The sequence below is a fragment of the Equus przewalskii genome, chromosome 7, assembly GCF_037783145.1.
Source record: "Equus przewalskii isolate Varuska chromosome 7, EquPr2, whole genome shotgun sequence".
Classification (NCBI taxonomy): Eukaryota; Metazoa; Chordata; class Mammalia; order Perissodactyla; family Equidae; genus Equus; species Equus przewalskii.
This window is the reverse complement of record NC_091837.1, coordinates 15,222,099-15,246,083: the sequence shown is the minus strand read 5'-3', so window position 1 is coordinate 15,246,083 and position 23,985 is coordinate 15,222,099. Positions and strand designations below refer to the sequence as shown.

The following is a 23,985-nucleotide window of genomic DNA, read 5'->3' as shown; positions in this document are numbered from 1 at the left end:
TTTTTAAAAGAGAATCAGAATAAAGACCCTGCTACAGGAAACTGGCGAGTTAGACAATGGTTAAAAGCAAGAATCTGGGGGGGCTGGCCCCATGGCTGAGTGGTTAGGAAACTGGCGAGTTAGCAAATGGTGAAAAGCAAGAATCTGGAGAAAGTTGAGAGCGTTCTTGGCAACATTCTGCTCATTTCTCGGAGTTCCCAGAGTGCAAAGCTGGAGCCATTGGGCCTTCCCACCTGAGTTCTCACCTTATTCTCCAGAGGTCATCAAAGAGGCCTTGCTCCAGCTGGGGCAGCAGCAGGGCAATGGCCGTCTCAGCGTACATGGAGATGACCCGCTGGCCCGCACGCAGGGCGGTATCACGCACAAACTCGTTCTCATCTGCAAGAGCCTGCACACACAGAGGGTGGGTCAGCCAAAGTTGCCACCCCAGGCACCCAGACCCAAAAGAAAATGGGACTCCCTGAATAGCAGGATGAGGACTCCTGCCAGCCAACCCCAATTGGCAGGGAGCCCAGCTCTCTGGGAGAACACATGCCCTCCTTAATGCCATCCTCAGCATGGTCTTTGGTGCCTACTTTGAGGATACAGGGGATGATGGGCCCCACATAAGGAGTGAACTTGTCCCCGAAGGTGATGGGCAGGTAGTTGAACATCATGATATAGCCATCTCTGACATGGGGTGCAATGTCCACTTTGCTGGCTGTAGCCACAATTTCCGGCATCAGCTTCTCCAACTTCTCCACCCCTAAGCCAGCCATGACCTCAGCCAATCCTGTAACAAAAGGACAAAATGAACCCACTGGATCTGAGGGCCCCTAGAGGGCATTCCTGGACTGGCCCCTGGGCCTGCTCTTGCCTCACCTTGCGCAGCGCCTGAGCGATCCACAGAGCTCTGCTCATAGGTCAGCGTCTCCATCAGCCACGGCAGCAAGTCCTCGAAACATGACTCCCCCATGCCCTTCACCATGGCCCCAAGAGCCTTTGCAGACACTGTTCGCACCTGTCAGGTAATCAAAAACAAGGATGGTGAGGAAATCTGACTGAAAACTAGGTAACCACGAAGAAGCAGAGAGGGACCCCTCGGGTCTCCTTCCCTCTACCAGACAGACACAAAAGCAGCTTAAAGAGAATTCTCAGAAATCAATTTTCTGGGGACTGGGCTAAAATAACAAGCTCCTGCCCCATCTCCTCCCAGACTCACCTCAGGTACAGGGTCCAAAAGAGAGGCTTTCAGGCCAGGTGTCACGCTTGGCAGGTAAGGAGCCAAGTCCTGCAATAACACAAGAGGCGCCTCAGGCAGAAGCCCAATTCCTACTTTCTCCAGGTTCTGTTCTACTGTGGACCCTGACCTCACCATTCTGCTGACAAGGAGTGCTCAGTAGGGGTGCTCCCAAAACAGGTGGGGAAGGGCAAGTGGCGAAGAACTCCCCCCTCTGACTAGTTCCTCGAAGGCCCCGTGCAATTGCTTAGGGAAACCTAGAAGGGACCCAAGGCCCATTCTCAAGAGGTCGAGAGAGCCACCAGCTACAGTTCAATGTTCTTCCCCCGCTGGTCCTCCTCCTGAGACCAAGCCCTGCCCAGCCTCTGGAATCTAGGAAATTATTTCTGGTACTTTCCTTTCAGAATTGCATTATCATCTTCCCTTTCTTCACCTTAAATGGTTTACATCTCTTGATACAGCATTCAGCTTAGGAAACAGTTTTAAATATAGAAAAAGCCTTATGTTCACTGAAGCATTACTTAAAATAGCAAAAAAAACTTTGGACACTATATGACCGATGATAGAATTATGTAAGTTATGGTATAAAAATTTGTTGGAATATTACAAAAGTATTAAAAATCAGTTTTATAAATAACTTGTTTTAATCTGAAAATAAGTTTATGTTCAGTAACATAATTTTTAAAATATAATAAAAATCATTAACAGTAATTGTTTTAGTGTTGGAAGGCTATCAATAAAATTTTTTGTCTTTCCAATTTCCCAAATTTTCTAGGATTGACATAACTTCCCACTTTGTCTCTTGTGTCCCTAGGCTGAGCAAGCAAAGCAGAGATGTGGTAGACAATGAAATCACACATGCAAGTCCTTGGGAGCAAGTAAACAAACAAACAAACAACATAAATCTCAACTAGGCTAATTTCCTCTGAGAGGTTTCCAGAAGCAAATGCTTGTGACAAGAAAACATTGCAAGCAGTCAAAGCAGCAGCCACTTTCCCAACATTCCTGAAAGGCCAGAGGCGAGGCTGGACCTTTCCTCCCTCTCAATCGGTAAATGGGGCCCACTGGGATGGGCCTTACCTGGGGGCTGAGCTAAGAAGGACTGGAACCACTGCGCTCTGCAAGACGCCCACAGAGCCTAGATTTCCACCCTCCACCCCAAAATGGTCCGTTTCTCCCTCTAAACATAATCAGGGACCAAATGCCCACAGCCCTCCCACGTCTACTGTAGGACTCTCTGCCCTAAACCAGCATCTACTTGTCTGAGCCGGACCAGCCCCAGTGGGCTGCTACCTTCTGGTCTGTCAGGGAGTACATGTTGCCAATAATCTGGGCTGCCATCTTCCGAGTGTCGGTGGAACGGTCCTGGAAGGCTCTCTGGACGATGGGCATGATGAGGGCGAGCGACGGGGCATCAATGAAGTGGACAAACTTTGTGTCAAGCAGGGTCTGCAAGCATTTCTGGGTCTTCCTGGAGGGATCCGTCAGGGCATCTAGCAGGACTGGGGCAATGGCTGCATGTCCAAACAGGAGAGAGGCTGGTTTGTACAAGTCTATGGTGTGGCAAAGCCTCTAGATCCCCAGAACTAGAGGGGATCAGAAGAGAAGGGAGTCCAGGACATGCCTCCCTGGAGCCCCACAAGTCACCAAATGGGGAAGCCAGCCTGTCTGCAAAGAGCAATCCTGCTCCACCAAAAGAAAGCTGTGTGGAGGCGGCAGCCGTCAGTCCTCTGCACTGTAGCGCTACGATCTAGCTTCAATGGGCACTGAGCTGGGGCCAAAGTGCTGGGCCTCCACAGGAGAGCTGGTTGGGCACGATGGACCTTACTTACCCTGGAAGCAGTAACACCAAGTGGTTTTGTGAAAAAACTTTTAAGACACCAACCAAAGGCCCCTGAACCAGTGGTTGGAGGGAAGCACGCAATGCTCAGAGCAGCCAAGCCCAGGTAAAATGAGCTCTCAAATTCAGCATCATGAGCCCAGTAGAAGGAATTCCCAGAGGAATACTTGGCTTATCTCTTCCACTAGCCCAGGGAATTTAACCACTATGAAGACCCGTGCTGGTGGTCAACAAATAAAAAAACCGAATAAGCCAATTTAAAAATGGGCAGATGGGCCAGCCCCATAGCCAAGTGGTTAAGTTCATGCGCTCCGCTTCAGTGGCCCAGGGTTTCGCTGATTTGGATCCTGGGCACAAACCTAGCATCACTCATTAGGCCATGCTGAGGCGGCGTCCAACACAGCACAACCAGAACCACCTACAACTAGAATATACAACTATGTGCTGGGGGGCTTTGGGGAGAGGAAGAAGAAGGAAAAAGAACCAAGAAGTTTGGCAACAGATATTAGCTCAGGGGCCAATCATTTTAAAAAAAAAAGAGGACAGATGATTTGAATAGACAGTTCTCCAAAGAAGATATGCAAATGGCCAATAAGTACGTGAAAAGACGTTCAACATCATTAGTCATTAGAGAAATGCAAATCAAAACCACGAGATGCCACTTCATACCCACTAGGATGGCTGTAACCAAAAAGACAGACAATAACGGGTTGGCAATTAGAACTCTCATGCATCGCTGTTCAAACGATACAGCCACTTTGGAACAAACAGTCTAGTACTTACTCAAAAAGTTAAAGTTATGACATGACCCAGCAGTCTCATTCCTAGGTATCTAACCAAGAGAACTGAAAACAGGTCTAAAAGAGTCTTGTACACAAACGTTCACAGAAGCATTCTTCTTAATAGGCAAAAAGTGGAAACAATCCAAATGTCCATCAACTGATGAACAGATAAACAAAATGTGATCTATACATACGATGGAATATTATTCAGACATAAAAAGGAATGAAGTACTGACAAATGACACAACATGGATGAACCTCAAAAACATAATGCTAATAGGGCCAGCCTGGTGGCGCAGTGGTTAACCTCATGCACTCTGCTTTGGCGGCTTGGGGTTCGCAGGTTCAGATCCTGGGTGTGAACCTAGCACCACTTATCAAACCACACTGTGGAGGCATCTCGTATAAAATAGAGGAAGACTGGCACAGATGTTAGCTCAGGGACAGTCTTCCTCAAACAAAAAGAGGAAGATTGGCAACATAGTTAGCTCAGGGCCAACCTTCCTCACACACAGACACACATAAAAACCAAAAAAATCCCATAATGCTAAGTGTAAGAAGCCAGACACAAAAGGCCACATGTACGATTCCATTTACATGAAGCGTCCAGAACAGGCAAATCCACAGAGACAGAAAATAGATTGGTGATTGTCAGGGACTAGAGGAAGGGGAGGAAATGAAGAGTGAATGCTAAGGGGTACGGGATTTCTTTCTGGGATGATGAAAGTGCCCTGGAACTAGACAGTGGTGATGCTGATGTAGTTTTGTGAATATACTAAAAAACCAAAGAATTGTACATTTTTAAAAAGTGAATTTTATATTATGCAAATTATTTCTCAGTTAAAAAAAACCTAAGCTGGATTCCCAAAATGAAGACACTTCCACTCATCTGATAGAAATGAGACTGTTCCAGGCCTTAGAATTCCCCAGGGATGTTGGACATTGTAAAAAAACAACAACAAAACCCAAGTATATCTATTCATCCCTTAAAAAAGGAAAACGGGCTGGCCCTGTGGTGTAGTGGTTAAGTTTGGTGCACTCTGCTTCAGTGGCCTAGGTTCACAGGTTCGGATCCCGGGTGTAGACCTATATCACTTGTCAGCCATGCTGTGACGGTGACCCACATATAAAGCTGAGGAAGACTGTAGCAGATGTTAGCTCAGGGCTAATCTTCCTCAGCAAAAACAAAACCAAAACAAACAAAAAATTACATCATTTTCTGCATGAAAAAAACTCTGGCTGAACTACACTGAATGGGCACTGATGCTCCACGTTGAAGCTTAAAATTTAACAAGTGATGCACTAGTCAAGGTGGCCGCTGGGCTTTGTTTCTAGAAATCAACCTCTTCCTATCACTCAAGAAAGAGTCATACTAAAGAGGACAGTTAAGGGGAACATCCTTTCCTTATCTTCCCCTTTATCACAGGTCTCCTGGAATGAGAGAGAATAGAAAGTTCCCAAAGAACCTAACACTTTGAACGATGCTGATGTGGTCCAGAGCTTGCCATTCAGTTCTGTTTTGACAGCAGGACTCAGCTTAGTGCACAGGGCTCTCTCGGACTCAAGCTGCTTCTGAGCCAGTGACTCAGTTTCCCTACCTGTGCAGTCAATGGCAACTGCTCCAGACCAGTGGGAAAACAGAGTGCTTCCAAACTACTTTCCACTAATTATTCTAGGAAAAGAGCTTTCCAGAATTTAGAAGTTATTTCAATATGAAAATATCTGTCCTCAGAGGGCAAAGATTTTTGCTGAACGGGTGTGTGTTCCCAGCACCATCAGGGATGGGAGGAGGAGCAAGGGCCAGTGCCCTTCTGGGAGAGGCGTACCCAGGATCTCCGGGTTCCTGATGACGGAGCCGATCTGCCTGAGTGCCTGCTGTCCAGCCTTTTGCACTTTGACGTGGGAGTCAGTGAGCACCTCCGTAAGCTTGGGCACGATGTTGGGCAGGCAGGATGACAGCTGCTTGGGAGCACAGTACGCCATCGCCCCAAGCAACTCCACCGATCCTGCAGACGATAGACACACGCCCAGCATGGAATCACTGAGCACAGCCTGGCAAGTAGCCTGGGCTGCCTGCCCAGGCAAGGGACAACCAGCCTGCTCCTCTGCAGACTGTGCTCAAGCAGTCCCTGGGAAGAAGGCAAAGGGGCTGGCTCCAGCAGAGTGGGCAAAATGCTCCTGAGGCCTGCTGAGCCATGAGATCCTGGGTGAGGGGCAAGGCAACATGGGGGAGAGAGGCGAGGCCAGGATGGGGAGACTTGGCTTAGTTCTGGCGGTGATCCAAGGCAAATTCACTAAATTTTTCGGACCTCAGTTTCCCCATCCACAAATGAAGAAACTGATTTAGATCAGTGATTTTTCGAACTGTAGAGCAAAGCCTGAAGGATTGAGGGGGAAGTCTAAGTGGGAGGGCCCCAGACCTTGACCCAAACCAGAAAAGCTCTGCTTGTTATCTATATTAGAATTCCAGATAAGAATATATTTTCTTAAAAAGAGGTTTAAAGGGGGAAAAAAGCCTTAAAGTCACAGAACTAGCCACAGACTAGCTTTAAAGCTCTGGGATTTCCTGACTTAGGGCTGTGGCTCCTGTCAGAGGCTTGTTCTTTGTGTGAAAGCACACAAACTACTGAAGGATTGAGCTGTCTAACGGCTCAGAGAGTCGTGGCCATATCCCTGGGCTGGGAAGCATACAGACAGGACAAGGGCTGTGGCCACCTGCATAGGAAAGTTTTCAGAAAAGGAAGCTGTGAGAGACGTGGAAGGGAGCAACCTTACCAGCTTTGGTCCTCCAGGATTCCTCCTCCAGGGCAGCCAATAAGGAGGGAAGCACCAGCTTCACCCCATGAGCACTCAGGTTGCTCATCACAGCCTTGGCACAATCATCTGCAGCCTCAAGGGAAGAGAAAAGACATTCAGGGGCTTTCTTGCCCAAGCAAGGGTTAAGGCTTGATGCCAGATCAAGAGTTCCCCCAGTGACAAACACTTACTGGGGGTCCACTGTGTCAGACCCTGTGCCCGGGCCTGCAGATACAACTGAGAAGAGAGATCGTTTCTTACCTCAGAGAGCTTCACTACTTCACTGGGAACCAGAGGAGTCTGTCCTAGTAACCACTGCCCAAGGTATGGGCAGAAGGGGTTCCAGCCACAGGGCCTTACACCATTTGAGACTCCCTGTCGAGTCTCACCCCAGGGGCCGCCCCCAGCTGCTGACGGTTCTCACATGCAGCCTCAGGACTTACCTCACGAACGTACTGGTTCCCATCCCCGAAGCAGAGCAGCAGATGGGGCAGCACGTGAACCACATATGGCTCAAAGAGCTTCCCCAGCATGGTGCAGAGCATCTCAAAGGCAAAGAGGGCTCCTAAGGGAGGAGAAGGAGGGAGAGCTGGGAACAGAATGTCCTCTGGGGGCAGCCACAGGACAACCTCCCTGCTACCTCCTCACCCTCTGGAAACACGCAGGCAGCTATGGGACTAAAGTGGCTGCCCCATGAGGGAGCAGCAGCATCTGCCTCAGCTTGAGAAGCCCCAGAGCAGGGATGGAGCTGAGTAGAAAGGAGGAGAGAACAGGGGATCATCCATCACTTCTTGGCACTAACAGCTAAAAAGGCAAAATCTCTCAGCTAAGGGTATTGCTGACTTCGAAAGTCCAGGCAACATCAGCAAGGACTGGATGGAATGGCTCACACACAGGTGCCCCCTCTACAGCACACATACACAAACACCAGCCCTTCGGTGGGGAAGGAAAGAAAAGATTCCTTTCTCTGGCAGCTGTGGGGACCAATTTCCCACACTGGGCAGCACCAAGCTCAGAGACACTTACCCTCTCGCCGGCGGAAGTTCTTCTTATCCTGGATGGCATCGGTCAGTGCTGCCATCATCTCCTGCTGCTTCAGTGAGAGAATGCCCAGGCCTTTCACCAGGCCTGCCAGCCCATATGCAGCCCCTTTACGCTCTGCGTATTTGTCAGACTCCAGCAGCTGTTGCATCAGCCTCTGGATCATCCCTCCTGCGTCTTCCTTGATGGCTGGCACAAGGGGCGGCAAGCAGCTGGCCACGGATTCCTGGACCTGTGGGAGGAACCCGTCTTGTCACTGTGGCACCTCAACCATAGCCGGTTCCTGGTGTTTGACACAGTCCTCCACAGTACCTCACCACTAGATGTCCCCAAACCTCACCACAGCCCCTGCCTATCAGACAACTATACAGGGCATTGGAGAGGCAAAAAGTGTCACACATTCATAAATGACACGAGCTCCATCAGATTGAATACTCCATCTGTTAATGACGAGAGCATCAGCCATTCTGGTGCTATTTCTGGTCTAAATGGGGAACCCAGGCCTGGGTGGGTGGGAGAAAAGTCCAGGAAGACTAAACCCCTTCACAGAGAAAGATCCAGAGGGAAGCAGGCTACTGTGTTTCCTTAAAAAAGGCCCAACTCTTTCAGTTTTCAAACTTGTCCAAGTCACAGGGAAATGCAGCTGGCCTTACAGGGCCAGGCCCAAATTGAGTGGCACCAAAAGACCCTGTCAATCTTGCCTCCAGCTACAGCTCATTAAGCCCAACTTGACAGTAGAAAAGTATCATGCTGCCAGGGTCCCAGGCAGGACCCTTAGCAGGTTGGGTGTTCTGAGAACTTATTTCACCATAATTTTGTGAACCTGCATGTGATGAGAACACTCTGGGTGGTCCAAACTGCAAGTCACAGATAATTCATTCAAAAAAGATTAAATTAAAAAACAAAATTCCGGGGTCGGCCCCGAGGCCGAGCGGTTAAGTTTGTGCGCTCCGCTTTGGCAGCCCAGGGTTTCTCCAGTTCGAATCCCGGGTGCAGACATGGCACCACTCCTCAGGCCACGCTAAGGCAGCATCCCACATGCCACAACTAGAAGGACCCGCAACTAAAAACACACAACTATGTACCAGGGACTTTGGGAGAAAAAGGAAAAAAAAAATCTTAAAAAACAAAATTCCTGAGGCCGGCCCAGTGGCGCAGCGGTTAAATGCACATGTTATACTTTGGCGGCCTGGGGTCCACTGGTTCGGATCCTGGGTGCAGATATGGCACCGCTCATCAAGCCATGCTGTGGCAGGTGTCCCACATATAAAGTAGAGGAAGATGGGCACAGATGTTAGCTGAGGGCCAGTCTTCCTCAGCAAAAAGAGGAAGATTGGTAGATGTTAGCTCAGGGCTGATCATCCTCAAAAACAAAACAAAACAAAAAACAAAATCCCTGCACTGTGGCTTGGAGGCTGCATTAAAAGGCCCCTGAAACATATAACAAACACACAGAGAGGGTCAGAGAATGCTCAATACAGAGAGAGCCTGGTTTTTTTTAATTTTTGTATCCTTAGTGCCAAATATATACTAAGTGCAAAAGAACGATGAATGATATTAGTAAATGAGTAGAAAAAATGAAAATATTCAGGAGGTTGTTTAGAACAAAGCAACAAGAAAATTCCCTCTCCAGGGGTATTCTTGACTATAAACCAGGCTGTCCCCTGAGAAAGGGGTCAACTCCTCACAGGTAACTGGGCCTTCTGGACCCTGACAGCTAACTCAGCCCCAGCATCCCACTGCCTATCTGCAGTCAGGGCCCCAGGACAGGTGACAGGTACCTGCTGGGAGGGGGTGGAGAGGGCAGCGATGAGCTTGGCAACAATGGGCTTCACTTTAGGGTCACTCTTGTCCAGGTGCTTAGCCAGAGAGCCCATCAGGACCACCACGCTCTGCCGCACGGCATCGTAGCTGGCGTCGTTGGGCGCGTTCTTTAAGAACTCCTCGAACACTGGCAGCAGCGAGTTGACGTTCTCCTGGAAAGCCAAGTGCACCCAGAGCCTCACATCAACCTCATAGGCTCCATCTGGCAATGACAGTCTCTGCCCCAAGGACCAAGCCCAAGTCTGGCTCTGGGACAGGCATCCTGACAAGCCAGCCAACAATGCCAGCAGGTTTCCCAGTTTTCTGACAGGACTGCAACAGACTTATAAGAATTTAACACCCTCTTGGGGTCTTTTTGGCTCAGAAGAACTACAAATGGAATTTTCACGGGGGCCAGTGCCCTGCCAGAATTTTTGGCCCTCCTTGCGTCACCACTGCTCAGCCTGCCTCTCGCTTGGCCCGGTCTTCTCCCCACCCATCAGCTGGCTGAAATCTTTTACCTTCCCATGGATGTTGAGCGTCGCGAGGGCTGCATCTAACATGCATTTCCGGACATCAGGGTTTCGGTCGTTGAGGGCATCAGGGACAAAAAACTGAAAGAGTGGCTTCACCTGAGAGCTATCCAAACACTGGGAAAGCTTGTTCAGGGCCAAAGCCAGGCCACACCTGGGAAGGAAGTGGGGGCATGTCAGCGGGGGAGGGCCACGTCTGCTGGTGGGGTCTCTCTTGGTGTGTCACAAGGAGAGGGAGCTGGCCAGCTGCAAACACCCCTTTGGAGGGTAGAGCACAGCATGAAGTCTGTAACAGCCCACTTGTCAAATAGAGACCTGCCATCTGCCTGGAGTTTACCTCCTACAGGGTGACCTTGGGCAGGAGACCACCTCTGCCTCCATTTCCCCATGTGTAAGTGCAATGTCTACCCCCCTACTGCCAGGGCGGGCTGCAGGAGGAGGAGAGGTAAAGGAACTAGACGTGAAGGCACAGGAAATGGATATATTCTACAATGAGAAAGTGCTGTTATTCTTTTCGGCTATAGAGCAGTAAGAAGATCCCCGGGGCCGCTGAGGAAACAGAGGCCTGGAGGCCCAAGCTCACACGGCTAGCACAGGAGGAACCAGCACTTGAACTCAGGTCTCTCTGACTCAGAGGGAGGTCTTGCCCTTTCCCTCTACTGGTCCATTATTCCATGCTGTCTCCTCAGAGCACCTAGGCAAGCCAACCTGCTACATCTCAGAAAGCTCTGAGTGGAACAAGATTATAACAGCTGTTATACCTGGCTTCCCACTGATCTGGAGGAGATTCTGAGATAACTCGTCCCAAAGCATCCAGCACTGGGGGCGGCCGCTGCAACAAAACAGGTTGATAAATGTACTACAGTGTTCTCTCCAGCCAAGCCGGGCAAGCCAGCAACCTGGGTGTGAGGCGGGAGATCAGTCACAGCCACCCTGAGCCAGTGACCTCCAAGACTCCTGTCTGGAACAGGCCGGAGGCTGAGTAGAGTCCAATGCACCCTTACACCACCCAGACCACATCAGAGTGCACAGGATACTCACGTAGAGCTTCTCCTGGTAAATCTCCATGAGCCTGCCCATCACCTCTGCCGCCTGTCGCTGGTAACGTGCCACTGCTTGGGAGAGGGCTTCAGCCCCAGCCTGCCTCACAGCTGCCTCGTGATAGATCACATCGTCGATCAGCAAGGAGCAGAGGTCTGGCTGCAGATCTAGGCCCATCGTCGACCAGAGCCTGTAACAGACCAAAGGCAGGGGCTGGTCACACAGGGATCTCCAGCGCCCATGCCACCAAACCCGACCACCCAGCCCTTCTCTCACTGTAGGCTGAGCACATTGGGTCCAGTTATTTCATAAGGGGAAAAACAACAGAGCAGGAAAAACAACCTTTTGGCTCTTACCTCTCAGCCAGCTTCCGGATCTCCTCCTCTTTGTCGAACTTGACCACCCAGAGCCTCCGCAGAAGGTTCAGACCATTCTTCTCATCGGTGTCAGGTGCTGGCAATACCATGTGGAGTTCCATCAGCCCCTGACGGGGTGGGATCGGACCGTGTGAGGCATGACCTTTCAGAAGAGTCCCTGACCTGCCTCCCTGCCTCCCTCCAGGGCTGCACTGTCCAAGATGTAGCCACCAGCCACACATGGGTCTTCAAAGTTAAATCAACTAAAATTAACTCTAAGTTCCTCAGTCACACTAGCCACATTTCAATTGCTCAATAGCCACACGCTGGCTTAGTGGCTACCGCATTGGACAACACAGATATAAAATATTTCCATCATTGCAGAAAATTCCATTGGTCAGAGCTGGTCTAGGGAATGCTATGAGTCAGCTCAACTCACTAGCTGCTTAATCTCTTCAAATAGTTTTTCTTTTGTGAAATGATGGTGTGTGGTGGTAGAATATTTTTCAATGTAAAATTTAAAGATGCAACTCTAAGCAAGACAGATAAAACCCCAGAAGAAGGGCATTTCCTCTAAAAAAAATTTACCACATTGCCATCATTTTTCAGATTTTACCAAAGACCAGTGAAAGCTCTGTAACAGATCAACAGCAGGAGGCTGCAGAGTGGCATTCGGGAATCATCATCTCATACTCTAAGGGGATCCTTTAGTTTTTAGTCGAAAAGCACCAAGAAAAGGCAAGTACAAGCTAGTAGGTTAAAGAAATGAACTACTCCTATGAGTTATGTTTCTCTATAGAAGTATCAAGACCCACATTCCATTTTAGAAACTAGGTGACATCTTTAGAAGTGAAGAAAAAAATACGATACATCATGACAACTGCTTCATTTTCGGATTCCCAGAATGACCCTTTTTGCCTCCAGGACACACTAGTGCAGATGTAAGGCATCTCCCATCAGAATTGATGGGACATTTGAGAGAATGTCCCTCGTGCAGCTCAAACACTTGCACAAGTGACAAGGGACACTGCAGTGGCCCCAAGAGGGAGTGGGCACGTACCCGAAGCACAGTGTCCCGCACACTGGCACACGGGGACTGCAAGGCAGAGAGCAGCACGTCCACCTCCTCCTGCTCTGCGAAGGCACAGCCATCCTCGCCACTGCTGCTGGCACACAGGGTGGTCAGGGTGTCTGAAGCCAGAACCTAAGGAGAACATCGATCCACTGGGTGCAGTTCAGCAAATTATCTACTTGTATGGGGCCAGGTGATGTGCTGAACGGCCCAGAGAGGGATCTGAACTGAGAACATCCACCTCACAGCCCTATTAGGGCTGAGACCCCAGCTCCAGGCCAACGCCAGTGATAGTAACCAAACAAAGCCCCTCACTAGCCGAGAACAGTCAGGCTGGCTCTCAAAAGCAGCCCTTCTGCCCAGATCCAAAACTGGGGGCCAAGAGAGAGAACTAGGACTCAACCTCAAGTGCCAGGACCTGAAGTTGAGGTTATCAACTAAGTCACAGCAACAGCCAACTGAAAACCAGATTACCTGTAGGCGGGGAGAGCCTGTCCCAATCACCCAAGTCAGAAGGCGCAGCATGGCCACACGAGGCAGCAGCTCCGGGCCATTCTAGGAGAGAAGAGCAGATAGTCAGGGTGAGGCTCTGGGGAAGGTCTGTAACCAAGTTTGGCGGCACAGGAAGAAGCATCCTCTCACACACTGGGCAACAGTCAGGGTCATATGGACGAGTCCACTGTAGAAAGACCATCAGTTTTACAACTAAATCCACAGGAGCCAACCCCAGTCAACCATAATCCTCAGGGACTCAAAATAAATAAACCCTGAAACTCCCTTGAAATTCACAGAACAAGAAATACAGATGGCCCCTAAACACACAACGAGACACTTATTTAACCTTACAAGTAAGTAAACAAACACAAAATGAGATACCATCCTTTCACCCATCGTTGGCAAGATTTCTATTATCTGAGGTTGTGTTCAGTTTGGAGAAAAGGGAACTCTTAGTGAGGGTATAGCTCAGAACATGCCACATAACCTAGCAACTCCACACCCAAGAATCCGTCCTATGGAAATTCTCACATGGGTGCACAGGGGCCATATACATAAAAGGGGGCACACCATAGCACTGCTCCCAACAGAGAAAAATTAGAAACAACCTTAAAACATCCATCAACAGGTAAAGACTTAACTAAAAAATGCTGTAGCCATTGCAGAGAATCCCACAGCGCCTGTAAAATACTTCATTTATATGCAATGACATGGGAAGAGATCCAGAGTATATATCATATGAAAAAAGCAATACTTTTTATTTTTTTTAAAGACTGGCACCTGAGCTAACAACTGTTGCCAATCTTTTGTTTTTGCTTTTTCTCCCCAAATCCCCCCAGTACATAGTTGTCTATTTTAGTTGTGGGTCCTTCTAGTTGTGGCATGTGGGATGCCGCCTCAACGTGGCCTGATGAGCAGTGCCATGTCCGTGCCCAGGATCTGAACCATCGAAACCCTGGGCCACCGAAGCAGAGCATCAAACTTAACCACTTGGCCACGGGGCCAGCCCCCAATACTTTTTTTTTTTTTACAATATTTTTACAATATTTTTGCTTTACTGTGTGTGAGGGTGTGAGTTTTACATGTGCTTGCTTAAAAAAAGGTTCACGTTGGGGCCAGCCCAGTGGCATAGTGCTTAAGTTTGCATGCTCCGCTTTGGCAGGCCCAGGGTTCGCCAGTTCAGATCCTGGGTGCTGACCTATGAACCACTTGTCAAGCCATGCTGTGGCAGGCGTCCCACATAAAGAGTAGAGGAAGATGGGCAGGGATATTAGCTTAGGGACAATCTTCCTCAGCAAAAGGAGGAGGACTGGCGGCGGATGTTAGCTCAAGGTTAACCTTCCTCAAAAAAATAAAAGGGTCCACGAGGGTATACACCTAACTGCTAGCAACTGTCCCCTCTGGGGATTGGCACTTCTGTTTTGTTTCTGTACTGTTGGAATTTTTAAAAATATGCATGCATTACTTTGGCAAATTTTTAAAACATAATCTATTAAAAAGAAAACACCTCCATGAATAAGGTCCAATCTCATAATTGTAAGTCACAGGAAAAGGCAGCAGTACTATCTTCTGAGTTAGAAATAAAACAAACATAGTAAATTGATACAAAATCCTTCAATTTCTTCAGGTCATAAACTATCAGACACAAGAAACCCGTTAAGCTTCTTTGAGGCCTTGACAGCTGCACTAAACAGAACATCTGGGTTCTCCTCACCAATGGCTGCTGCTGTAGGTGTAAACACACACTCCACTGCCCCACCAAGGTGCTGAAAGCCCCTGCCTCCCCAACTTCCCTTAAGCCAAGGGGAGAGCGGAGCTCCCCTGCCAACCTCATCCACACGCCCGGGCGGGTTGCTGGGTGAGGCCCTCAGCTGGGCATGGACAGTGAGGATCTGAAGAATCTGGGCCATGCGCTCCTCCTCCTCCTCACTGTGGCAGGGCATCTCGGTCAGCACCATCTTCAAAAACGGGAAGACTAAGGAGAAGGCTGGCGCAGACAGGGGCGCGGCATCTGTGAGAGCAAGAGGCAGACACAATCCTACAGGCAGGGCAGGGCACAGACGCTGCTGCCTCAGTCTCCATCCTCAGAGCGAGTGGGCAGGGGGAAAGGCTGGAAAACCTTTCTGACACCCAAAAGCACACAGTATGATGACAGGGACGACAGCTGGTAGCCCAGTTCTAAAGCCAGTCCTGCTCCTACCCCAAACACTGCCCAGTTCCAGAATGTGAGAGTTAAAATGGACAAGTAGGTTCCACTGACAAGAAGTAAACCCTCAATGGAGGTCTCAGCAACTCACAGAATGCCAGGATTGAACTCAAAAATCCTTCATCTACTCCAACCCCCACTTTTTGGATGAGCAAACCAAGGCCAGGGAGGGAAGGAAGCTGCCCAAGGCCACAGCCTCAAGAACTCTGGGGGACGCCACAGTTCATGGATTCCCCACCCCGACTCATATCACCTCGAGCCCTTTGTCTGCCCTGTCCCTTACCTTGCTCACCCTTGCCCCCCCTGCTGGTGATGGTGTGGCTGTGCAGCAGGGTCACTGCTCTCTTCACAGCCAGCGACAGCTCTTCTTGGCACCATGACTTATCCAGGGCACACTCTGGCTTCAGCAGACGCAGAGTCACATGGCTCACCAAAGTGCCTGTGTCCAAGAGAAGGGACTCAGCAGAGAATGACCCATGCAAAGATGCAGAATCTGGCCTGGGTGCAAACCAGGGACACAGGGCAAAGACGCCACATCCCTCTGACTTAACAGTAATCAATTCTGCCGTGCCAAAATATCCTCACCCTAACTTCTCATTTCATCTCTGTGACAGTGCTGAAGGGTAGGCAGGCAGGGAGCTGTCCCGACATTAAGAAACTAAAAGTATGCTGAGAAGAGGCAAGAGCCATCCAAGGATTATTCAGCCAGAAGTAAAGCTCTACCTGTATGGCATTCCTACCTTCCACGCAACAGCCCAGCCAGCCAGGTAACACTTCTGGCAGCTTCTATATGTACTGACTGACTTTTCCCCTCAGAACAGTTCCCAGATTCCACCCTCACCCATGGCAACATATCCTTTAGGCGAGGAAGTCTGCTCAAGGTCATTAAACAACCCACAAAGTGAGGACACCATAATTCCCAGTCACTCTACCTGGTCTTTGTTTCTCCAAAGCCAAAAGAAAGCTAAAGGTCACAGAGACCTCTAATCACCAACAAGTGGGTGCTCTGGGGTGCGCTGACTGGCCACGTGGCATCAAACCTTCCCCAGCGCCACTGAATTTCTGACTCCCTAGTTTTAAAACTCCTACAGAAAGATCACACTGACTAGTACCTAAACCTTAGTCCTCAGAGTGAAAGCACAGCAGACAAAATGGGAGAGAGGTGGCATTACGTCATTCCTAAGGACATGCAGCTTGAGGTTCCCAAAGCTGCTTCCATATGGAAACAAAAGTCAGTAGCCTAGATCACTGTGTACCTCCCCACAAGCACTCAGGGGCATCCGCTGCCCACCTCTCAACCTGCCCCAGGCAACACCCACAGCCAGCAAACAAGGACTAACCCAAAGCCTTGAGCCGAGGGGGCATGACACAGCCAGCCAAGGACAGGAAAGGGTTCTTGATCCTAGGAGCGGCCAGCGGAGATTTCAGCAAGGGCAGGAAAGAGTCAACCAAGACAGGGATGTACTGGGTCAGGCCAGATGGGTTCTTGGCCAGGATGGTGTCCAGCAGTCCTAGCGCCGCCTCCAGCTCACTATCCAGCTGCAAGTAGAGTTGTCCCAGGGGGCAGGTCAGCAGGGCCCTGCTCCAGGACAGCAAAGAGTGGGGCTGGGCCGCCCAGCACTCTCACAGCACAGGTGTGTGGTGGCAGCAGCCACTTACCTCCTGCAGCCGCCTGCGGATCTGTGCCTCCTTGTCCAGCTGAGCCTGCAGCATCTCCTTCTGCTTGCTGGTCAGCTGCACCTCCTCTTTTATGCCCTTCTTCTTCTTTATCTCCTGAAGGGAACGAGCAAAGCAATTTCATCTCCAGGGAACAGACCTCCCTCCCTACTACAGAGGAGGGCAAGCTCAGTTCCACAAGCACCATGCTAGCTCTAAGTCTGTGACCTGGGCCCCCAAACCTGCCATGTGGCCTCCTCCATCTCCCACAAAGTCTGCAGCCATCTGCTTTCTACAGAACGGAGAGAGTAGTGGAGAAGGGATTTCTTACTGGACTCTCTACTGACAAACACAAGGGAGCCCTTTGATACATTAGAAAAATGAAAAGTCCCCCAATGTGCTGAAAAGGGTATTTTGGTACACACATAGCTTCAGAATCAAAACTTCAGCCTCCCCTCCTGGCCAGGACCTCCCTACAGAAGCTCTCCCCGGTCTAAGCTGAAGCCTGGAAAAGGTCGAGAAAGCACTCATTCATTCAGCGAGTATTTACTGAGCACCTACATTGTGCCAGGCACTGTTCTAGATGCTGGGGAGACCATGGGGAACAAGACCAAGTCTCAGCCCTCACAGAGCTCACAATCTAGTGGGCAAAGATAACAACGAGCAGGTAAATAAATACACAAACAAGATGACTTCAGATCACGACAAATGTTATAAAAGGATTTAGGAGGATGCATAGTAACCAGGAAGAAGGATGGAGTTTACTTTAGATGGGGTGGGCAGGGTGGTCACCTCTCTAAGAAGGGAACACGTAGACATGTGAAAGATAAGGGATGGGAAAGAAAGAAGAACCCAGTCTGATAAAGACCGAGGGAAGAACAAAGTCTGAGACAGGAAAGAACCCTGTGTGCTCTGCTTCTATCGGAACCAGTTCTGTTAGAAGCTGAATACGGCAATCAAACCACACTTCCTCAGAGGCTACATTGTGCCACACCCTGTGCCTGCTGTCAGGAGGAAAGACAGGTCCCAGCCTTCCAGGAGCTGAGAGGACAGGCATGGAATCAAGCAACACCACTTAGTGGAGGAACATATGAACTGCTGCCGGCACCCAACAAAGAGAGAAATTTGTTTTCCTTGAGTTGGGGGTGGAGAAAGCTACTGACAAAGGGTAACTAAAGAGTGTGAAGGACCTGGGAGGGTGCGGGAGACCAAAGGAGTGTGCCATGGGTCTGAGGATGACCCAAGGGAACAGTATATAGTGCACCAGGAAAAGTCACCAGCCTGAGGCCACAAAACTCAGCAGCCACTCCATGTGCGATGGTTCCGCATACTCACCTCCTTCAGCTCCAGCTCGATGATCTGCTCCTTGAAGGAGTAAGCTTTGTTCTCCCGCTTCATGTTGGCCTTTTTTATGCTGTCTTGCTGGGCACTGAAACACCAGAGTAGGTGATCAGCCAGCTTCAAAATAGCCAGCAGGCCCTTCAGCCTCCCACTAGCCATGAAATCCCAGCTAGCTTTTAGGTAGTATGCACCAGAAAAGTGCTGGACACTCAACATGCTCTTGTATCCCGGGACTAAGCATGTGCCTGGAACAGAGCAGGTACCTGTCCAGTGAATGCATAGGTTGTTTCATTTGTTCCTCACAATGACCCTAAAAAGGAGGTGTTGTCTCCATCTTACAGGCAAGAAAACTAAGCCTTGGGCCAACTGAGCCCAGAAGTGGGGTCTCACCTCTGGATGATGGATTTGTCATACAGTTCCCCGGCAGGAGTCTGCATGATGGCAAACTCCTCCCGGGTCACCTGGCGCAAGGCAGGGTTCTGCACAGAGGCGGTGATGGTGCTGATGAGCTGCGGGAGGACTCGGTCCGGCGACAGGATGGAGAGGGAACCCATGGCATTCATGGAAGACTGCCAGGCAAACACAGATACAGTCAGTGTGCACTAAGGCTGGCATTGGAGAGGGGTCCTGCCACGCCTAAATGCCCCTAGAAATTGGCTCCCCTTCTTGCCACTGCCTCTTCTTTTTGAGCACTGCCTGCCAGAGTGGACAGCTGTGGCATGTTCCTGCCTTCTCAACAAGCATTTATCCCTTTGTCTGGAATAGCAGCCTGATTTGGGGGACACACTCCTCCTCTACTCTCAATCTCTATGCTTCAGGTGAAGCTGTCCCCACCCTTTCCAGAGGTGGGCACGTGGTCCAGACCAGAAGGAGAGGCTCAGGGACGAGCATAGGAGCCAAGTCAGGTCAACCAGGGACAGTGAGAGCACATGCCAGTTGAAATGACTAGAAAATGCACGCTGCTTCTACTGGAGCTGATAAGAGGACAAGCTGTAAGCCTGGAACTCTAGCCACTATCCTCCTACCAGAAAGGGGAATGCTGTCTGAGAAAGGAGCCCACATCGTGGAAAGCAGGGATGAGACAAGAGAGACGGACAAAGAGCAAGAGAGACATCACCTACAATGTCCTGAGGACAACATCTGAGTCCCTGCAGCCAGCATCACCTGGAGCCAGTCATATCCAGGGACTTAGCAGTTAGACGAGGCAGTGAGTTGTCTCTGTGCTCAAACCAGTTTGCATTTTCTGTCACTTGCAACCCCAGGGTCCAAGCCCACATTTCATCACATCTTCAGCTGTTTCTTTGAATCTTCCCTTCCCACACTCTGACCCGAGGCCAGAACCAGCTCAGGCACTAATCACCTGGTTGAGGGGACTCTGTGTGGTGATCCTAGGAATGATCTGATCCAGGTGCCTGGTGATGAAGGCTTCGGGATCAATCTTCATCCTAGTGAGAAGTGCTGGCCAGAGTCCAGATTGCACTGCCACTGAAGGGGAGTGGAGCTGTTTGAGGCTTTCTGCTCAGCCTGCTCTTACAAGAGAGCCCTCCCACCCCTTGCACACCCACCCCAGACACAGACCTAAGGATGGGTGGTGGGAGATGATCAGCATTTCCTGGGCCAGCTGTTCAGTGTTGGTGACGTCACCCTCCAGGCCTGGCACCCCAGAGATGATACACAGAGCCTCCTGCAGGACTCGTGGAGGCACACAGGCCTTGCCTGACTCAGTCACCTCCCCAGCATCGGTCACCAGAGCCTCTAAGGGCAGCACCTGTGTGGAGACAACACATGAGCTCCCACTGCTCAGAGTGCTGTGCAGGCTTGGCACACATGGACACAACTGCCTTTTGCTCATGTTGTTTTCTGGGGCTCCTACTGGATAAAGACTGATACCCAGCTCCCTGCATTGGGACCTACAGGCTGTGAGATGTGTCTGGAAGGAGGAAGCACCTGTGACTTTGCACCTAAAAAGCCCACAGGGGAAAAGAAGGCAAGAGAAACTGGTCCAGGAGACCCAGCTGACAGACCCACCCGTCCGTCACTGGCCCACATCCCTCAAGCAGGATTAGGGAGGGAGGGAAGCAGGGAAATGGGGCACAGAGGGCAGTGAAACAGGAGCCAGGTCTTTGGAATCTACTCCTAGTTCCGCCACCCACTGGCCAGGAGACCCTACGCAAGTCTTCCAGATGCCGGAACCCTGGATAACTCATACAAAATAAGGGTAGCAAGCCTGTCTGCCTTTTAAAGGCATTGTGAAAAAGCAAAAGGGAGAATGGGCTTTATAACATTCGTGAAAATGTTATAAAGGGCTTTAAAAACAAAGTGTTATTCCATTAGTCAGGGATAAAAAGGTTGCACTACATGTCATAAGATGTGGGAAGAAAGAAAAGGGTCTATGAAAAGGAAAAGGAATTTTACAAAACAAGATGTTACCGGAGCTTGAGGGCAGAGAAGATTCTAGCATCACACAGGGTGTGAGTGAGTAAGAAGAGCCCAGGAGTGGCCCAGCCAACACCCCATGGCATAAGCAGGGTCAGGAAACAGCTCTGAATTCTGGTGCCCAGGTGCCCTCACCTTGTGAGAACTGAGGACAGTCTTCAGCTCCTCTAGGAGTCCGTACGCCAGCTTAAAGCCCCCGAGAGAGGACAGCAGCTTCCGAACTGTCTGCTGAGCCTGCCTGCGCACGTGCCAGGTGCGACTCAGGAGCACCGCCACCAGAGCCCGGTGGTACTGCCTGCGAGCACAGGGACAAACCTTCCTTGGGGACGGCCAGGCGCGGGGCTCTCCACAGCAAGCCCTCCCACCCCCTGCACACCGCCGTTCCTCAGGATCCTGCCAGGGTTTGCCTCGTTTGGCCCAAGAGGAAAGGTAAGTGAGCCTCACGTACTGAACTTTGTTGGCTGTGAGTCTCTGAGGGTGGTCAAGGAAAAGTCTCTCCGTCAGCTGCAACACAGTACACAGGGCTAGGAGGGGAGAGAAACAGCACACATGATTTTAAAGTAGAGAACACATCCAGAAAAAACTGGAAAGAACTGGAAAATGAACACCAAAATGTAAATGCGATTATCACTGGATGTGAAATTACAGCTCATTTGAATTCCCCTCTTTTTGCTAACTATGCACACATGTATTTTGGAATATGTAAAAATATACACTTTCTTTTAATTAATTAAAAATTACTATGCAGTTCTAAAAAAGAATAAAGACACTCATTACATACTGGCATGGAATGATTTCCAAGTCTAGACAGCATAATGTGTACAGCAGGCATGCTACCATTTGTGTAAAAAGGTAGAGAACTAACACATAAAGATATTTGCTGGTATAAATATAAAATACCAAGGATACACAAGAAGCTGATAAAATTGGTTCTCCATAGCCAGGGACACTGGGTGGCCAGAGATCAAAGCAAGGGTACAATTTTCAGTGTAGACGCTCTTGGATCTTTTATTTTTGAATTACATGAATGTACTTCCTATACAAAAAACTAGCTAAATTTTTTTTAAAAAACCAGAAAGTGACTAACAGTTATAGCTCATTAATAGGATGTTGTGATTTGTGAGTCAATACGACTTTTCAAATCATCAATTAGTGGCAGACACGCCTAAGGCAACCTAGAATTTTAAACCTACATTTAAAGATCAACTGTTTCTTCTCTGCCAGGATAGAAACCAGCAGCTTTTGTGCCTCCTGGTAGGGGAGCGGAGCCAGCCACATTCTACCAGAGCTTCTCTTAATAGAACAAAACCTCTGAGACAGCACCAATTACCCAATCAGCTATAATTACACCTAATATCACAGCCCCACAACCATTAGTGCTCTGTCTCCACAAATCTCCCACTTCCCCTCATCTCCCTGGCATTATACACGCCCCGCAGGAATAAATTCATTCTCACGACAGTCAAGCTGCTGGCCAGATCACCCTGGTCCAGGTTTTTGCAAAGCTGACTAGTCAAGACAACAGATAATCGGGGAAGGGTCCAGTCCGAAGACCTGCCAAAGACTTGGCCCCAACCTCAAGTTCAACCAAGGGGAGAGTAACTCACCATCCTCTGAAGCCATGAGCAGGAATTTCTCAGAAGTGAAAATCTGCTTCTTCTCATCCACAATCAGCTGCCAGAAATTGCTCAGTTTGGCCTCTGCAAGAAACGAAAGGTTGCTCCACAACCCAGCTCACCACGTCCAGCAGAGCTGGTCCCCTCATCCTGAAGCTGTGGGGCTGGCTTTGCTGACAGACCCTCAGCTACAGCAGGCAGGGGTGCTCCGCCAGAAGGGATAAGTCATTCCCAGGCCCTCTGCCTGCCCCCATTCTGAGAACTAACCGTCCTTCTAGTATCATCGCCTGTATGAAAACCTTTGGTGGTTCTCTGTTGTCCACAGGATCCCAGGCGAGCTGCCTCCCATCTGAAATTCCCACCTAGCCCAGGCACCAGGCTGAAATACTTGAGGTTCACACATGGTGCTTTCCCTGCCCTTCTCTGACTGGGGCTGGTTTGAACTCACACTGGGCCATTCCCTTCCAGCTGGCGAAAGACTTCCTAGCCTTCAGGACCTTAGTTCAAATGCTCCCTCCTTCAGGAAACCTTTCCTGGCACCCAGCCAGTGCCCTGGCATATACAGAGATGGCATATGACTCCATTTCTAAGCATGGGAATAAGTTCAGGTATGTCTGTATGCAGAGTAAAAAGTGGACTGAAGAAAGCATGGAATAGCACACAGACACACAAAAAAGTTCTTTTTGTTGTACTGATTTGGAATCTTTTCCAAGATATGCTCAGTATATAACATGGCATATACAGTTTGTTACCCAGCATGTTTAGTTGATGACTCACTGACTATCCTTAGACACAAAACTGGTAATACTGCCCAGGAAGGGGAACTAAGTGGCTGGAAGACAGGCTAGCTAAGGGGAAGTTTTTCACATTATATCCTCTCGTACCTTTTGAATTCTGTACTCTCTAACTGTACAACCAATTTTAATAAAACGTCCCCTACTAAACTCAGGTCAGTCTGCGCATTATCTACCGGCCCTGATCCCAGAGCACTGGATGAAAGAGGACGGTGACAGAGTCCCCTGACTGCATTCCCATTGCTCACTGCGACCCTGAAGCTTATCCCTGCAGATGACAAGCAGCCCTGTGGCTGACCCAGAGCAGTAAGTGGCCAAGCTGAACCTGTAAAATTCTAAACACCACGACACTCCTCCCAAGGACTCTGAAAGAGGCTCTTGTCTACTACCATCCTAGACACTTCTGGACTCTTACCAGCCTGTGAGTCAGCCATGGAAAGCTTCGAGAGCAGCAGGGCTGCGGCGACTCCTTCAGTGACTGTGGGAACCTGAGTGCTTTGGGAGGCTGCCTTCTCCACTGTCTGGACAAGCAAGGGCAGTAAGTCCAGGGCCTGCAGTAGTGTGTCACCTGTGGAGAGAGGACCAGAACCTCACAGAACACTCTGATCCTTGGGAGTGACAAGATTACTCAAGAAAGGAGTTATCCACCTAGATCTGATCCGGCTGACTAAAACCCTTCAGTTACCCTGTCAAATATCTTGAAGAAGTGGAATTAGAATCTGAGGCTTAACTCAAACTCTACAGCCATAAAGTTAGAGTTAGAAGGATCCTAACTAATCCAATAGTCCAGCTATTCATTTTTATGGAAAAGGAAACAGACCAAGAGAGGTTACATGAGTTGCCCAAGGCCACATATCTGGTTGAGGGAGAGCCAGGGCCAACCTCAAGCCTATCAATTACTATCTGGGGTTCTTCTCCCATACCAGATGACCTCTGGACCCAAATTTCAAAAGCAGAA

General features: G+C 49.6%; 1 protein-coding gene across 1 annotated transcript in view; it reads right to left on the bottom strand.

Moving 5' to 3' along the window:
• Positions 1–23,985, bottom strand: part of GCN1 (GCN1 activator of EIF2AK4) — a 59,027-nt gene that overhangs the window by 16,607 nt on the left and 18,435 nt on the right. Inside the window, exons 15-42 of the mRNA XM_008507295.2 lie at positions 23,443–23,595; positions 22,225–22,317; positions 21,066–21,141; positions 20,753–20,912; positions 19,760–19,949; positions 19,542–19,666; positions 18,572–18,750; positions 18,176–18,269; positions 16,844–16,957; positions 16,525–16,723; positions 15,468–15,623; positions 14,808–14,989; positions 12,958–13,038; positions 12,472–12,615; positions 11,412–11,539; positions 11,056–11,245; positions 10,776–10,846; positions 10,003–10,168; positions 9,460–9,654; positions 7,664–7,910; positions 7,081–7,202; positions 6,617–6,731; positions 5,668–5,847; positions 2,513–2,733; positions 1,202–1,270; positions 862–1,000; positions 576–772; positions 246–388 (exon numbers count right to left, since the gene is read on the bottom strand). Coding sequence (XP_008505517.2) covers positions 246–388; positions 576–772; positions 862–1,000; positions 1,202–1,270; positions 2,513–2,733; positions 5,668–5,847; positions 6,617–6,731; positions 7,081–7,202; positions 7,664–7,910; positions 9,460–9,654; positions 10,003–10,168; positions 10,776–10,846; positions 11,056–11,245; positions 11,412–11,539; positions 12,472–12,615; positions 12,958–13,038; positions 14,808–14,989; positions 15,468–15,623; positions 16,525–16,723; positions 16,844–16,957; positions 18,176–18,269; positions 18,572–18,750; positions 19,542–19,666; positions 19,760–19,949; positions 20,753–20,912; positions 21,066–21,141; positions 22,225–22,317; positions 23,443–23,595 — 4,129 coding nt within the window. The remainder of the gene's footprint in view (positions 1–245; positions 389–575; positions 773–861; positions 1,001–1,201; positions 1,271–2,512; positions 2,734–5,667; positions 5,848–6,616; positions 6,732–7,080; positions 7,203–7,663; positions 7,911–9,459; positions 9,655–10,002; positions 10,169–10,775; positions 10,847–11,055; positions 11,246–11,411; positions 11,540–12,471; positions 12,616–12,957; positions 13,039–14,807; positions 14,990–15,467; positions 15,624–16,524; positions 16,724–16,843; positions 16,958–18,175; positions 18,270–18,571; positions 18,751–19,541; positions 19,667–19,759; positions 19,950–20,752; positions 20,913–21,065; positions 21,142–22,224; positions 22,318–23,442; positions 23,596–23,985) is intronic.